Genomic DNA, 13773 nt, shown 5'->3' on the forward strand with positions numbered 1-13773 from the left:
TGCTGTCTGTTCCCGACAATTCTCTACACTTAAAACAAATCCGCTTTCTGTCCTGTCCTGTTCTAAGACTTAATACAAGATCCATTGGAACAGAACACAATGTCCTTCTCTTCTTTAGTGAACGATCTCTCATTCAGAGACAAACCCAGCGCCGCGAGTGAACAACGTCGCCAAATGGCTCGCGGTTCTTCAGTCTCAACCTTTGATGACGGCCGGTCGCATGTGTCGCGGGCACGATCATACGCCAGCACGTCTGCCACCAGTGTGAGCATCTCGGGTGACATTTCCAGCCAGCTCCATGGAGGATATTCGCATCCACTGGCCAGATCATGGCAGGCGGAGCGGCAATTGACCAAGGTATGCCGATTGTCTTGACTTGCAAGACTCGAAGCTGACAGATCGCAGTCTATGCTTATCTACCCACTCTTTATTACTGACAACGACGACGAAGACACTCCAATTCCTTCCCTTCCTGGTCAGAACCGCCGTGGCATTAATAAAATTGTTCCTCACCTCGAACCCCTCGTCCGAAAAGGTCTGCGATCCGTTATACTCTTTGGCGTACCACTCGAACCAAATGTCAAAGATGCTCTTGGTACTGCTGCCGATGATCCAAAAGGCCCCGTCATGGCCAGTATCCGCATCATCAAGCAACGCTTTCCTCAATTGTTCATCGTTGCGGATGTCTGCCTTTGCGAATATACGTCACACGGACACTGCGGTATCCTGCGTGATGATGGAAGTTTGAACAATGAGCTTTCGGTAGACCGAATTTCTGATGTCGCAATTGCTTACGCTCAGGCTGGCGCACACTCTGTCGCTCCTTCGGACATGAATGATGGACGGATCCGGGCAATCAAGCTCAAGCTGATTGAGGCCGGAATTGCACACAGAGTTCTGCTCATGTCATATGCCGCCAAGTTCTCTGGCTGCTTGTATGGGCCTTTCCGAGACGCAGCAGGGTCTGTACCCTCTTTTGGAGACCGAAAGTGCTATCAATTACCTCCAGGAGGTCGAGGACTTGCTCGCAGAGCCATTGAGCGAGATATTAGTGAGGGTGCTGATATTATCATGGTCAAGCCTGCGAGTCAATATCTTGATATCATAAGTGATGCGAAGGAAATTGGTAAGAATATGCCAATCGCCGCGTATCAAGTCAGCGGAGAGTATGCTATGATTCACGCTGGAGCGAAGGCAGGTGTGTTTGATCTGAAGACCATGGCCTTTGAGTCAACTGAAGGGATTTTGAGAGCCGGTGCAACTATTGTCATTAGTTACTTTACACCGGACTTTTTGGATTGGTTGGAGTCATAAGTGTTTGGAAAGTAAAAGGAGTTAGATGATAAAGTTCTACATGATTATGAAAGTTTGGCGTTTGGTGTATCGTAAAGGATTGGCAAATCCTATAGGAGAAAATACCACTGTTTGGAAACTCTGCTCTATCATCTCATCTCGTACAGTTTCAAAATATAGTAGCTCCTCAAGGCAGTTCCAACGCCATACAAACATTTGTCTCCCCTCGAACAGCCCGCGAGATACCACATGCCAAGACAATCTCTCGCCTCGAACGATCATCCATATCTCCGCGCAAGTGTGGGGACAGTCCGGGGTCGAAGCTCCAGCTTCCGCGGCTAGAAGGAACCATCCTCTTTCAGCGTCCGAGACAGCCTCGCGACCTGTGACTCCCAGATCATGATAAAACTTCTGCTCCACGGAGCAATAACATCAATCGCCAGCAGGACGTGAAGCTCGTTCAAACCGCCAAAGGCTCTAGGTAGCCAGCGGTATTCCAAATATGACCATGAAGCGGCTTGCGACTGGCTTGTCTAAGCCTTGCAGCCATGCGCGAAGCATAACTCTCCTGGAGGATGCTAGTATTTCGAATGGAAGGGGTTTCTGCAGACAACTATGCGTATCTTCATGTATACAACAGCAAGTACGGCATGCCTCTAGCAAAAGTCCTCGTCCTCGGACGGCGTTATTCTTCCCAGGTATGTCCTTCTTTCAACATGCGCCGACCAACAGGAACAGTCATAAGTTGGAACATCTACTAATGGCTACACAGGCCAAGGAGTTCAGAAAGTCGGCATGCTAACACCATGGCTCGAAGCTTTCCCCTCAACAGCCAAACCCCTCGTCGAAGAAATCGACCACCTCCTCGGCTACAAACTCTCCAAGATAATCGAGGAAGGACCCAACTCAACACTCACAGCAACGGAGAACGCCCAACCAGCCATCATGTCTTCCTCCATTCTCATTCTCCGTATACTAGAGCAAGAGTTCGGCTTCAAGCCATCGGAGAGGGTAGATGTGACGCTGGGACATTCGCTGGGCGAATTTGCGGCCCTGGTTGCTGGTGGTTTTGTGTCATTTGAGGATAGTTTGTACCTGGTCCGGAAACGAGCTGAGGTTATGGCGGATTGTTCACGAAAGGCATGTAAAGAGCACGGCGGCGAATACGGCATGGTAGCTCTTGTCACAGAACCAGACCACCTTCTTCCTCTTATCGAAGCTATCTACGAATTTCTCGGACACCACAGTGCGGGTTCGAAATCAGAAAGTGCAGAAGACGTCCCTCCGATCCAACAAGTACTTATTGCGAATATCAATAGCAAGAATCAGATTGTGCTGAGTGGAAATATCGAGAGGATCAGGACGCTGTTGACGCATGTGCGGCAGTTTGGAGGACACGATCCAAGAGCGGTGCGTTTGAAGAGCGATAGTCCATTTCATAGCCCATTGATGAAACCTGCGGCGACGGCTATGCAAAGGTTGCTGGAGGGGAAGAGTAGAGTAAAGGGCAAGGAGAATGAGGATATCGTTACATTCCCTGGGATTATGGAGTGCGTGAGCAACGTCAGCGCGAGGCCATTTACCAGTAAGGAGGATCTGAAGGACCTGTGGGCGAGACAGTGCGTGGAGACTGTGAGGTGGTGGGATAGTATCAAGTACCTTGACCAGGAGCAGAATGTTAGGAGGTGGATTGGTATTGGTCCTGGCAAGGTGGGCAGAAATTTAGTGGGGAAGGAGGTTGGTATGAGAGGGAGGGATACGGTGAAGGGAGGTGGTGTTTGGGGAATAAGTGACCCGAAAGAGATTGAGGAGGTTCTAAGAGCTCTGGAGGAGACTGAAGCTTCTAATGGTGACGAATGAGCCTTTCGGCTCTGGATCCACATGCTGGCTACTATGAGAGCACATATGGCTGGCAATGAGTTTTTATATTCATAAGATCCTGGCTAGCTGTATGATATGACGAATGCAAATATTACAGAGTTAAAGCCTTGAGAACACTGCGTGCTTTTGGTTGTGCTTTTCCTCAATGCCTCTTTGAAAGATCACATTCTGGTAGACGACAAGGCTACGAGGCTGAGCGGACCCTCAAATCTCGGCTCCACATCAACCTCAAGTCAACACCGCGCCGACGCCCCTCCAACTCACAAAGAAGCCCAACACAACACTACACAATGGCCACAATACCATCAATAGCCTGCCTAGGCGTGATTGGCAAAAATGTATTTCTACCCCTTCCCCCCTTCAGGAAAATTCCTTATACCACATACTGACCAACAAACACAGAACAACCCTCTCCACATCTCTATCTTCCCCAGCATATCCACCTCCTCACCCACCAGCCCTCCCAAACCCCTCCTCACACCCCTGCAATATAGTCTCCTCCTCTCCAGCACACTTGACATCTTCGAAGCGCGGTCCAAGATAAACACTAGTTCTAGCGGGGGCTTGAGCGGGGATTTCGGCTTGTTACATGCTGTTGATGAGAGGTTGGCGGCGTATGGATTTGAGACGAATACCGGGGTGAGGTTTGTTGCTGTGGTTGATATGAGGGGGAGGGCTATTGCAGGTGGGAATGGGAGAGCTGGTGCTGTGAGTGGAGGCTTGGGGTTGAGAGAGGGGGAGATGAAGGTGGTGAGTTTGGCTTTTGCTTCCAGTTGATACTTAGAGCTGCTGTTTCAGGTGAGGCAAGGGGAAAGTAGCTGATGGAAGGGGAAATAGGTCTTCAGAGCTATGCAAGCGGCATATGTGCGGTTACTACAGAATCCATTCTTTGATCCGGATGAACATAGCCCGCCTACGGGACGAGGAGGGAAGAAGATCACTAGTAAGAGGTTTGCGGAAGATATGAGGAAGATTGGGGAGAGTTGGACGCCGGGCACGGGAGGACCTTGATTGTTGTCTGGGTGAGAGAATGAGTGCCTGCTTAGAGACGGGAAAGACGAGAAAGGGAGCAAGAGTTTTGACATGAGGCCGTGGCTGGAGCATCAGGTAAGCTGACTTGGGGTTGTCAATCTGGTAAAATTCTGTGTCTAATTGCGCTAGATATATTTGTTTCTTATAATACCCAACAATCCCGTGATAGGGGGAAGTCATAAGGCAACCAGAATGAATTGAGAGAAACTCGGTACCAGAGCGTACCCAAGTCATTTTGCTTCACCCACGTTAAGATCTGTCGAGACAATATTCTACTTTCCAGACCAACGCGGATCCTTCCGTACAATAACATTACAACCCTGCTCGTCAAAGACATGGCCAGCAGTATTGCAATTACTTGAACAGTTCCGACAATTCCACCTTTCCGAACTTTGGCATATCACAAGACTAATAACAAATTTTATGAAGAATGGACATGTGCGATGCGATTTATGAAGTGTCAAGCCCGCATTTGACACCACAAGAATGCCGCAGTTCACTGCTTCAAATCTAATTCATTTATTACCCTTTCTGGCATCTAAGCCATCAGGACCTTGACCCCATACTCCTGCCTTCTTTCCCCATTTCGTGATTCCCCAAGCATGCCAGACTCCAAATTCTGGAGGCGGATCGCGCGGTTCTCTAAATGGACTCTTAGCACGTTCCCTCTCTTCAAGCTCTTTCCCTTGAAGTCCTGCCGGCTTATCGAGTATGATCGACTCGCCCATCTTCACGTCTCCTTTAATCTCGAGGGGTCCTTGAGAGGAAGGCGATTGTGGGGAGGATCGTTCCCATCTCCGAACTTCGACTGGCAATGGCCTCCACCAACCTGGCTGTGATCTAGCATGCCATCTGGCACCGCACATCTCCCATAAGCGACTTCGTGCTCGCTTGTATGCAAACCTCTCATCTTCTCCTGTGAATGAGCTGGTCATTCCAAAGTCGACTTTCCGTCCAATCTCACCGGCTTTTCCTGGGATAGGCCCGAAATCAGAATCTTCGTCAGGATCATATCCCGCCTTAGTGACATCGGTGTATGATGAGATGTTAGGCCGGAAAGGAGATGTTTGGTCTTGGTAGATCTCCGAGAGTGTTTCTGGGTAGACGGCATCACCACTATCATTCTCTTCTCTTGCCACGCCTGTTGCTGTGGGTCCAGCCAGAATGTTGGTTTCTGGGAAGAACAAGTCATCCGGACCGGCTTCAGCTCTGATGAGAAGCTTGCATCGAGCCTCGTACAGGGCGTCAAGAAGGGTAATTAGTCGTCTTGCTTCGTTCTTGTGCATTAGTGTCAACACGGGAACTTCGTCAAGAATGAATGTGTGAAATGTGGAAGCCATAGTGATGTAGTCTGCTGGACCGAACATTCCCCCGCAAAGATCTGTAAATGACCAAGAAGTTACTCCTTCTAGATAACGGGGAATTGGGACTTTTCGTCCAAAGACTTGAAGTGTTGTAGACTGCCATGGAATGCTCTTGGGCATGTTTAATGGCAAACTCGCTCTTATTGCATTCTGCCACTGTTCCTCGGAGTCCATACTGAGTAAGAAGTACTTTCTGGGAGTCATTCCTTTATTTAATTTAGAATCATCTTCGTTAGTCGCAGCTCCGGATATCAATTTCGACACTGCAGCCAAAGTCTCTCCAAGGACACGCTCGTCGTGCTTTGCAAATCCTCCGATCATTTCTTGCCTCATAGTCTCCACAATCTCGTTTTCTTCCTCATTGATTTCCTCCGTCTCTCTTCTCCTGTAGTCTCGACCACCCTCCATGTTCCAGATCTCACATCTCGCTTTCAAAACTTCCACAAAGCCTGCGTACTCGTCGTTTGCCGGGAACATGGAAATCTTGCCTTTGCTACCGAATCCGAACAAGCCTCGGACAAGTCCGCCCCGAGGTTGTGCAGCGAAGTCCATACCACTTGCTTTAGCCAGCTCGTCCGGCATGCGGTTCGATGTGGCGATTAGTACTCCACCTAGTTGAAAGAACGCCGTGAAAAGATTGCTCAGAATCTTGCTGGCTGCTCGATCTGGTAGTTGGAATTCGTCCAAGAACAATATCGGGGTTTGTTCTACCATATCCTTTGCCAACCATACAAGAGAGTGTTCTGCATCTGCTCCAGAGGCGCTTCCTTTGGAGCGGGTCTGCCGAAGCTGCTCTAACCTTGCAAGAGTTTCCAGCATGAAAGTATTGAAGTGCCATCGCCTCTTCCTCTTGTTTGGAAGACTGTCGGCAAGCAGGTCAAATAGCATAGACTTTCCGGTGCCTACTTCTCCATGAAGCAGCATCCCTTTCGGGGAGTCAATATTCATGGCAGCATCATGACTTGTCAGAATTCTTGTCAGTGCAAGGGAGTCTGTCTCCTGTTTTGGGAATAAATGGGCAAAGAGAGGGTTCCTTCTCAGCGGATGGCCAGGAACTGCCACTGAGTTTTCATCATTTGGCTTTGGAGCATCCTCAATTGCTTGACTGATCGCTCTGAGTCGTGAGCCATATTCAGCTTTTGGTGAGTAGTCTTTTAACCGTAGACTACATCACATCAGTAAAGTTGCATCTAAAATTTGTGAAAGATATGACTGAAATTATGTGTGGTATATTTTCAGTATGGAATATATAACTATACTGAGGGAGATTTACTATATATTTTGAAGCTCAAGAGCTAGTCTGTGTTGCGCCGGATCAGGATCGATTATTTTAGTTGCCAGTAAGGATCGATAAAGCACCAAAGGATTTGATATTGTAAGGCTCGTACTTGCTGTCGTGGATAATTGTGGTGGCATGGTTGAAATCAGTACCATCCAGAAATATGACAGCGGATGGAAGACGTCAACATTGAACGACTTGAAGGGGTCGCAAGCTAAGGTCACGTGTCACCAAGTTCACCCTTAACTTTCTGCCTACCTGAGCTGTTCATATATGTGAAATATTAAATCCTTTGAAGCTCTAGGAATAGCTTATGTAGGCTGTTCTTCCTACCTGTTCATCACAACTTCAAGGGTGAAGGGTGGAAAACATCGACGGATGAATCCTTCCACTGGCCAAAATAGGTAGCTCTTCATTGAATATCCAAAAAGAAAGGCTTTAAATTGGGGGTACCATGAAAAGGTAGGTTTTGAATGGACCACCAGTTTCAGAGAAAGAAAGGCAGAATTGATGAATGTAAATGTACTATTGTGGACTTTATCGTTTGTTTTCTGAGGTGCAGAGCTCAAGTTGACCGCCTTAAAGCACGCTAGCGCCGAATATTGCCAGCAGCTCTCGTCGTAAAATCTGCCGGCCATGTCAACAAAGACAACAAGAATAACTCACCACCACTTGCGACCCGCAGATGCCATCAACCCATTGGCGTGGATCCAATCCTGAGCTTACGATAGCTCTCTCTCTACATCCATATTATCGCCGCGATGTTTAATACGTCAACAAATGGCGCGACACCGCAGCCAACCGTGAGAAACACCCGGCGACGCCCAAGACCTCCATCGAATGAAGGCAGCCTCAGCGCACCGAAAGGAAAGCGGCAAAGGCTGAACGACCAGACATTTGTACCGCCTGGAGCTGGGCCGGAGATGGAAGAAACGAGGAACTCGATGGTTGCTAGTCTTGCTCGACCTGGGAGCGCAGGGGAAGCTATTGCTTTGCAACGAGAGATCGCAGTCAGAGGAAAGAAACCAAGATCGGGAGAGCGAATTACGAAGGGTGATGGAAGCAGTGTGCTTGTATGTTCCCATCTACGAGGTCCCGGGGAACGATGCTAATTCTGCGATGCGTAGACATCGAACGATACATATACTGTTAGCAAGCTCCCTGCCCTGCCAGATCTCTTGAAGACAGACAGCACAGGTGCGTACATGTTACAATGTTTCGAGAACGGATCTAATGAAAGGAGCAGTTGAACAGCATGGCGCCATCAATTCAGAGAATGGCTATGCCCTCACCCTTACACACACCCACGCAATTGTATGGCCATACGCTGCTAACATACAATCCCCCGAAACCTTCATGTTTGCTCTTCCACAGCCTTCAAAACGCGCCTCCGACCCACTTCCACTTGGATCTCTCGTGTCTCATTCAGCGTCTTCCACAGAACCTGGACTTGTAGTTGTTATTCCCACGAGCGGCAAAATAACATACTGGGAATCGGTTTCTAGTGCGGCGACTCTAGACCTCAGACTTCAGCGAAATGGAGTGGAACTATCGATCCCTGGAATGATATCGGGGGAGACCGTTATCCAAATTTTGAATGCTGAAACTGCCGGTTTCGTGCTCGCTTTCAGCACTGGTAGAATTGCATACATGGCCGTCAGAGATGGACAAGGAAGACCTGCAATTTCCGTACAGTTTCTCCGTGCTGGAAATGGGCCAGCCAGTGGTAGTTTCTTTGGCAGCCTGCGGAATGCATTGTCGAGCTCGGCTTGGCGTGGAGACATTGCTGCGGTTCGAGCAGGACGACACGATAATAAGGTGGGAGAGCGGAGCATAGTTATGGCGACAACCAAGGGCAAGCTGCAATCCTGGAATATACACCGCGGCGGACATGCAGACATCACCGGAGATGCAGAAGGTCGAGAAGAAATTGTGATGGCCATCAAAGCTGCAAATCCTGCGCTGAATGACTTGCTCATTGAAGGCTTCGAAATCCATGACTTCACATACATCCCAAAATCGGCTGTCGAGCCTCAATTTAGCGATCAGAGCGGCGTCACGCAATTGATGTTGTTGACCTCCCTGACACACCGACAAAACTCGCATTATTTCTTGGTCAGTGTGGACCTGAAGGCCACAAAACTGTCCGTCACAGATATTCGGCCTATCACTTCTTACACAACACCCCCCAGTCGAGACGCAACCTCAAAACCTCGACTGTACCTTCCAAGCCCAGCACTCATGGCATATGTAGTTTTCGCTCGCGCGGTTGTTGTGATTTCAACCGCCAAGCACCCCGAATCCCCAGAAAATCAACTTCGGTCTGAAAGCCACCTTCTCCCACAGCCCTTTGAGGATGTGATAGACTTGCGGCGAGATATGAACATTGAGATTGTTGGGTCTGGCATGGAAGAGCCACATGGGTCCTCGCTGGTACTTGACACCAAATCTCGCCGTTTCAAGGCCAAGCACCCAGCAGCTGTTCTTATAGTTCGAGGTGGTGGTGTAGTTCGCGTTGCTGCCACCGATAAAATCAAATTGATCTCTACCGACGCGCCGCAGGTCGATGCTTATAGCAAATTGAAGCAGGCCGTTTTCTACGGGGCTATCAAGGACAATCCTCTGAGCTTTAAAGTTCGACCAGAGCTTGAATTTCCGGCTGAACAAGTAGGCAAGGCGGCCATCAAACTCAGTGCAGAGATTCTGGGATCAGAAAACCTCCCCACTCTAGCTGTCAGTCAAAGTCTGCAGAAGCGAGCCACTTTATTGAAAGATCTTGCGACTTACTTGAAGGCCAGCGGAGTCGCCTTGGATCGACTCACAAAGTGGCAACTACTGGGAGACGCCGAAAAGATTGCAGCAGCAACAACCATGTGGAAACGTCACGACGAAACTGTGAGACATATGCCAGATGGTAAGAAGGGTGATCTCATGTCCGAGCTTGTCGAATACATCAACGAAACCCAAAAGCATGAACCGTCCAAGGAAAAGGGTGAAGTTGATGCAGTGAGACATTGGTTCATCAACGATGTTCCTAAGATACAGATCGCGATACCTTGGGCATTTCAGGTCATCAAGTACACCTATCAGGATGGCCAGAAAGATCATGCATCTGTTATGGACCTTTTGAGCGAGGCCGATGATCTGGTGATGGGTGCGATACAGAGCGCCTTCGACTTTCGAACAGCCAACTTGGGTCTTTACGGCCTTGGAGGCGAACAACTCGAGCATGGTATTCTGAAATCTGACTACGAGGGACTCCCAGAGTTCTGGACATCTACATTTTTCATTGCCGAAAATCTTAGGAAGCAGGTTGATTTAGGTGGTATGCTTTTGAGAGAATATATCGGGAAACCTATTGGGCAGGGTGACCCAAGCGCAGAGGTGGTCGACAAGATTCGACTTGAATTTCCCGACCTCATCGATACAGCTATTCGGTCTAATACTGAGCGCATCAAATGGAGCTTAGCGCAGCATTCGCAAAGTGATCAAGAGCAAGCAAGCCAGATGGAATCAGCTTTGAGCGATGTTGAGGATAAACACCTTAGTAGCCTTGCCGCCGACATGGATCTCACAGATAGAGCACTCGCCTTGGCCGAGAAACATGAGATTTTACCAGTTCTGGCACGCCTACTACTGTGGAAGTTGGATTCAAGCCGCATACAATCCCTACAACCCGGCCTCAGCGACGAGGATGCCGATTACCTGGAAGCTCGATCTAAGCAAATGAAGGATTCAGTGCAACAACTCTTCGTGAAGTTTGGCACTAAATGGGCGAAGGCATTGTTCGAGCACGAAATAGACAGTGGATTGATGGAACAACTTCTGGATGAATGGAAGGATGAACAAACATATCTGACCGAATTTCTTCGGAGCAAGCCAGAGTACGCGAAAGTTTCGTGGATCAATGATGTTACTCGAGAGAGCGATCTTGAAACGGCTTCCACAGCACTTCTCGACCTCGGTCTCAGGCATGAATCGGACTTGTGGAGCAAGAAGATCGAGTTGAGCCTGGGCAAGCTGGCCTTCCTCTCCACACAGGACTACAGCGAGCCTGTTGGAAGTTTGCCAGATGAACACAACTCGGAGCTTCCACGTGCTTCCAGTCAACTTGGGCTGATCAGGATCCAAAATCAGGTCTATAATTTTGTTCTTCCATCTATTGCGGCAGCAATCGACGAAAATGCTGAGCTCCAGCTAGCCCTTGAAGCACATAGCAACCGAAAACTACGGAAGCAGCTTATGCTGTCGAATCTGTTACAAGAAAGCATGGCGCGACTCATCAAGCAAGAGGCCATGCCTGTTGCAGAGCTTGTCGACCTTCTGACACTGATGGGAACGCAGGTGGAGACCCTTGCTCAAGAGAATTTTATCTACTCCCGATTCTTCCTTGCACTCCAAGCCATAAGTTATGGTGAGTTCAACAAGGACGAGCAGCAACTGATGCAGCGTATTGTTTGGAGACGCTGCATGCTGAGCGACAACTGGGCGGAAGTGAACAACACGACTTCAAAGGACGAGCAGCAGCATGATGAGCAACTCCGAAAGACCGCCCTGTACCAAACATTGTACTGCTGCTTCAAGAATAGTACGTAACTTCTACTCAGATACCCTCGCCAAGGATCTCTGCTGACCAACTAGGTTTCTTTGAGAAGAACAAGAACATGAAGCCGATGAATAATAAGGAAGTACTAGGCGCTGGTGTAGCTGATGTGGAGAGTCGGTTCACCAATACTGATGCGAGCACCCTGGAGAGAATTGTGGGTGACATGCAAGTCGAGGACGATAGCTTGCAGCTCGAGGACAAGAATAGACTCGGGGATTGGTACCAGACTGTGCTGGACAAGGCGAAGCAAGACTACGAGACTGAGCTTGCGGAAGAGACAGATGATGGGAAGAATATGCAACAAGCACAGGCTCGACTCGTCCTAGCAGAAGGAGAAATTAGGGAGAAAGAGCTGAAGAGAGCTGACGCCTTGTTACACTCCAAGCAACGATACAGGCCTAAGCCTAAAGCAAACGGCCACCTTGGAAAGTTTCGACAGTCGATCAGAACTTGAAGTTTTCGGGAGGAGTACAGAGGGATTTGAGGGTCGCAAACGGAGGATGGTGTGAGACATGTCCGCAGCGCGGTGTAACAATCTCTTGAATTGGAGCTTGGAACTTGATATTCATGGTGTTCTTGGTTTTATCTGTCAATCAATCACGCGAATCATTTGGGTCAAGGACGGCTGGATGGCGCTAATTGTATTTCGAGCTACATGCTTGTGCCTTCTCTTCTTCTTTTTCTTTTTGATACCTTGACTACTACCAGTCGGCGAACTGGAAACAGCATACAGTCCATAATGAGCACAGCAAGCGAGCAGAAGCGAATATTCGGGGAAAATGGAAGCATGAAAAATGACATGGAGTGTCAAACAGGTACCTAGCGAGCGAGAGTGTGGTATGGTATGGTATTGCAAAACCATCAAATGAAACGCTGCTGCAGCAAACCACAACTCTCTTCATATATGATCTTGCCTGACTGATTGATTGATTGATTGATTGATCGATTGATCGATTGATTGATTGATTGACTGGTATGGGGGAGCTCCTCCAAGATCTGCCCCCAGGATGCCCCCCAATAATGATACTTCCCATCCGTAACACAAAACAAACACAAAAAACCACGTCCCGCACGTCTTAGCGAGATTGCTTGCACGCGATAGCCAGACGAATCGGATGAGGGGCGAGCGAGGGCGAGGCTTGCTCGTGCTCGTGCCCTTGCGGGGTTGAGTTTTGTTTCCAGTCTTGGTCTTGGTCTTGTCTTGTCAGGGATGCATGTGGGTTGGTTGGCTGGGTTGAGTGAGTTGAGTGGTTCTCGGCCAAGATGGGGCTACGTTCAGGGGTAAGGTTAAGGTAAGGTAAGGTAGGTAATTTGGGGGGGGGGGAAAGGGGGGGGGGGGGGGGACGGAGATTGAAGGTTTGGTGGGTCGGGTAGGGATGCCATTTAAGTAGGTAAAGTTGTTTATCGCGAAAGGGATGGAGGTAAGGTAGGGAGAAGTGGAACTGTTGAAGGCGGGGTGGGGCGTTCTTGGATTGGAGAGTCGCCGTGGCTGGCCTGTCTTGTGAAGAAGTTGTGAGGGGAGGTTGACGGGGAACGAGTCAGGGGAGTCAGATTTGGTTCTGGTTCTGTTTCTGGTTCTGTTGTTTACATTACTGTTGATGGAAGCGAGGGTTGTGATTTCAGCGGCTTGATAGAAAGTGAGTTTATGCCGGCAATAGGTACGATCATCAAAGTCAATTGACGGAGAAACTTTGGAAGACAAGAAAGGATCTCTCTCTCTCTCTCTCGGTAGCTACTTCACAGAGAGCAGTTTAGTCGGTGAACTCGTCGGCACTTCTTGCATGGCCAGGGACTGTAGTGGTTGTGTGTAGACGTTGATCATGCATGGACAACGTAGTTCCTGCAGTCGGTACTTCATTATTGCACGCTGCAGAGGTAAGGGTAGCTGTAGGTCGACCTCAACGGTCGTGGTGCCACGCTATTCCATAGGTGGACTGTAAATAAATCTTCACTTCTGGTACAGACTTTTCTTCATCATCTGCATTCTGCATGCTCTGCAGAATAGTGGTGGAATGAAACTATTTGCTATTTATGAAGATGGAAGAAGACTAGGACTGTCTACCAGGCATTAGTTCGGTATAGCTTCAAGACTCCGAGTCTCGACCTGCAGATCAACATTCTCCAGAGTCCAGCCTAGTATCGAAAAGCCTAATTGAGTGGGTGCGATGTTGGTATCCGTGCGGCTGAGATTCCTTTTCAATGCGACTGGCAACATGGAAATTCCTCGTCGACACCAATTACACGCTTCAGCAGACATCCAATTTCAACCTCGATCGTCAAGATGTGAGCTTCACGATACTATTGGACGACGAGGAATG

The 13773-nt window shown here is 48.8% G+C and overlaps 5 protein-coding genes across 5 annotated transcripts; 4 read left to right on the forward strand and 1 right to left on the reverse strand.

Moving 5' to 3' along the window:
• Positions 1 to 99: 99 nt before the first annotated feature.
• HEM2 (Aminolevulinate dehydratase) lies at positions 100 to 1431 on the forward strand (the record flags this gene model as incomplete). Its single annotated transcript, XM_058497000.1, has 2 exons — positions 100 to 357; positions 406 to 1431. 2 exons carry the CDS (start codon positions 100 to 102, stop codon positions 1312 to 1314), a joined length of 1167 nt encoding a protein of 388 aa, XP_058352943.1. The 3' UTR covers positions 1315 to 1431.
• A 364-nt stretch (positions 1432 to 1795) lies between these two features.
• Positions 1796 to 3153, forward strand: ONS95_003680 (uncharacterized protein; the record flags this gene model as incomplete). Its single annotated transcript, XM_058497001.1, has 2 exons — positions 1796 to 1991; positions 2066 to 3153. The coding sequence occupies 2 exons, from the start codon at positions 1796 to 1798 to the stop codon at positions 3151 to 3153; spliced, it is 1284 nt and encodes a 427-aa protein (XP_058352944.1).
• Positions 3154 to 3464: 311 nt separating this feature from the next.
• ONS95_003681 (uncharacterized protein) lies at positions 3465 to 4185 on the forward strand (the record flags this gene model as incomplete). The annotated part of the gene is made up of 3 exons (XM_058497002.1): positions 3465 to 3512; positions 3577 to 3924; positions 4012 to 4185. The coding sequence occupies 3 exons, from the start codon at positions 3465 to 3467 to the stop codon at positions 4183 to 4185; spliced, it is 570 nt and encodes a 189-aa protein (XP_058352945.1).
• Positions 4186 to 4721: 536 nt separating this feature from the next.
• ONS95_003682 (uncharacterized protein) lies at positions 4722 to 7395 on the reverse strand (the record flags this gene model as incomplete). The annotated part of the gene is made up of 2 exons (XM_058497003.1): positions 6844 to 7395; positions 4722 to 6735 (listed from the first exon to the last, which is right to left on the reverse strand). The coding sequence occupies exons 1-2, from the start codon at positions 7002 to 7004 to the stop codon at positions 4722 to 4724; spliced, it is 2175 nt and encodes a 724-aa protein (XP_058352946.1). The 5' UTR covers positions 7005 to 7395.
• A 109-nt stretch (positions 7396 to 7504) lies between these two features.
• ONS95_003683 (uncharacterized protein) lies at positions 7505 to 12777 on the forward strand. Its single transcript, XM_058497004.1, has 4 exons — positions 7505 to 7922; positions 7977 to 8046; positions 8096 to 11437; positions 11491 to 12777. Exons 1-4 carry the CDS (start codon positions 7611 to 7613, stop codon positions 11907 to 11909), a joined length of 4143 nt encoding a protein of 1380 aa, XP_058352947.1. The 5' UTR covers positions 7505 to 7610; the 3' UTR covers positions 11910 to 12777.
• The last annotated feature ends 996 nt before the right edge of the window (positions 12778 to 13773 follow it).

The sequence above is a fragment of the Cadophora gregata genome, assembly GCF_030347475.1.
Source record: "Cadophora gregata isolate MNR1 chromosome Unknown scaffold_13, whole genome shotgun sequence".
NCBI classification, from domain to species: Eukaryota; Fungi; Ascomycota; class Leotiomycetes; order Helotiales; family Ploettnerulaceae; genus Cadophora; species Cadophora gregata.

Bases quoted from the DNA above. Each gene is read 5' to 3' on its own strand.
- ONS95_003683 (XM_058497004.1), top strand. From the start codon at position 7,611: ATGTTTAATACGTCAACAAATGGCGCGACACCGCAGCCAACCGTGAGA. The intron at 8,047-8,095 runs GTGCGTACATGT...TGAAAGGAGCAG, and splicing joins CTTGAAGACAGACAGCACAG to TTGAACAGCATGGCGCCATC. The intron at 11,438-11,490 runs GTACGTAACTTC...CTGACCAACTAG, and splicing joins GTACTGCTGCTTCAAGAATA to GTTTCTTTGAGAAGAACAAG.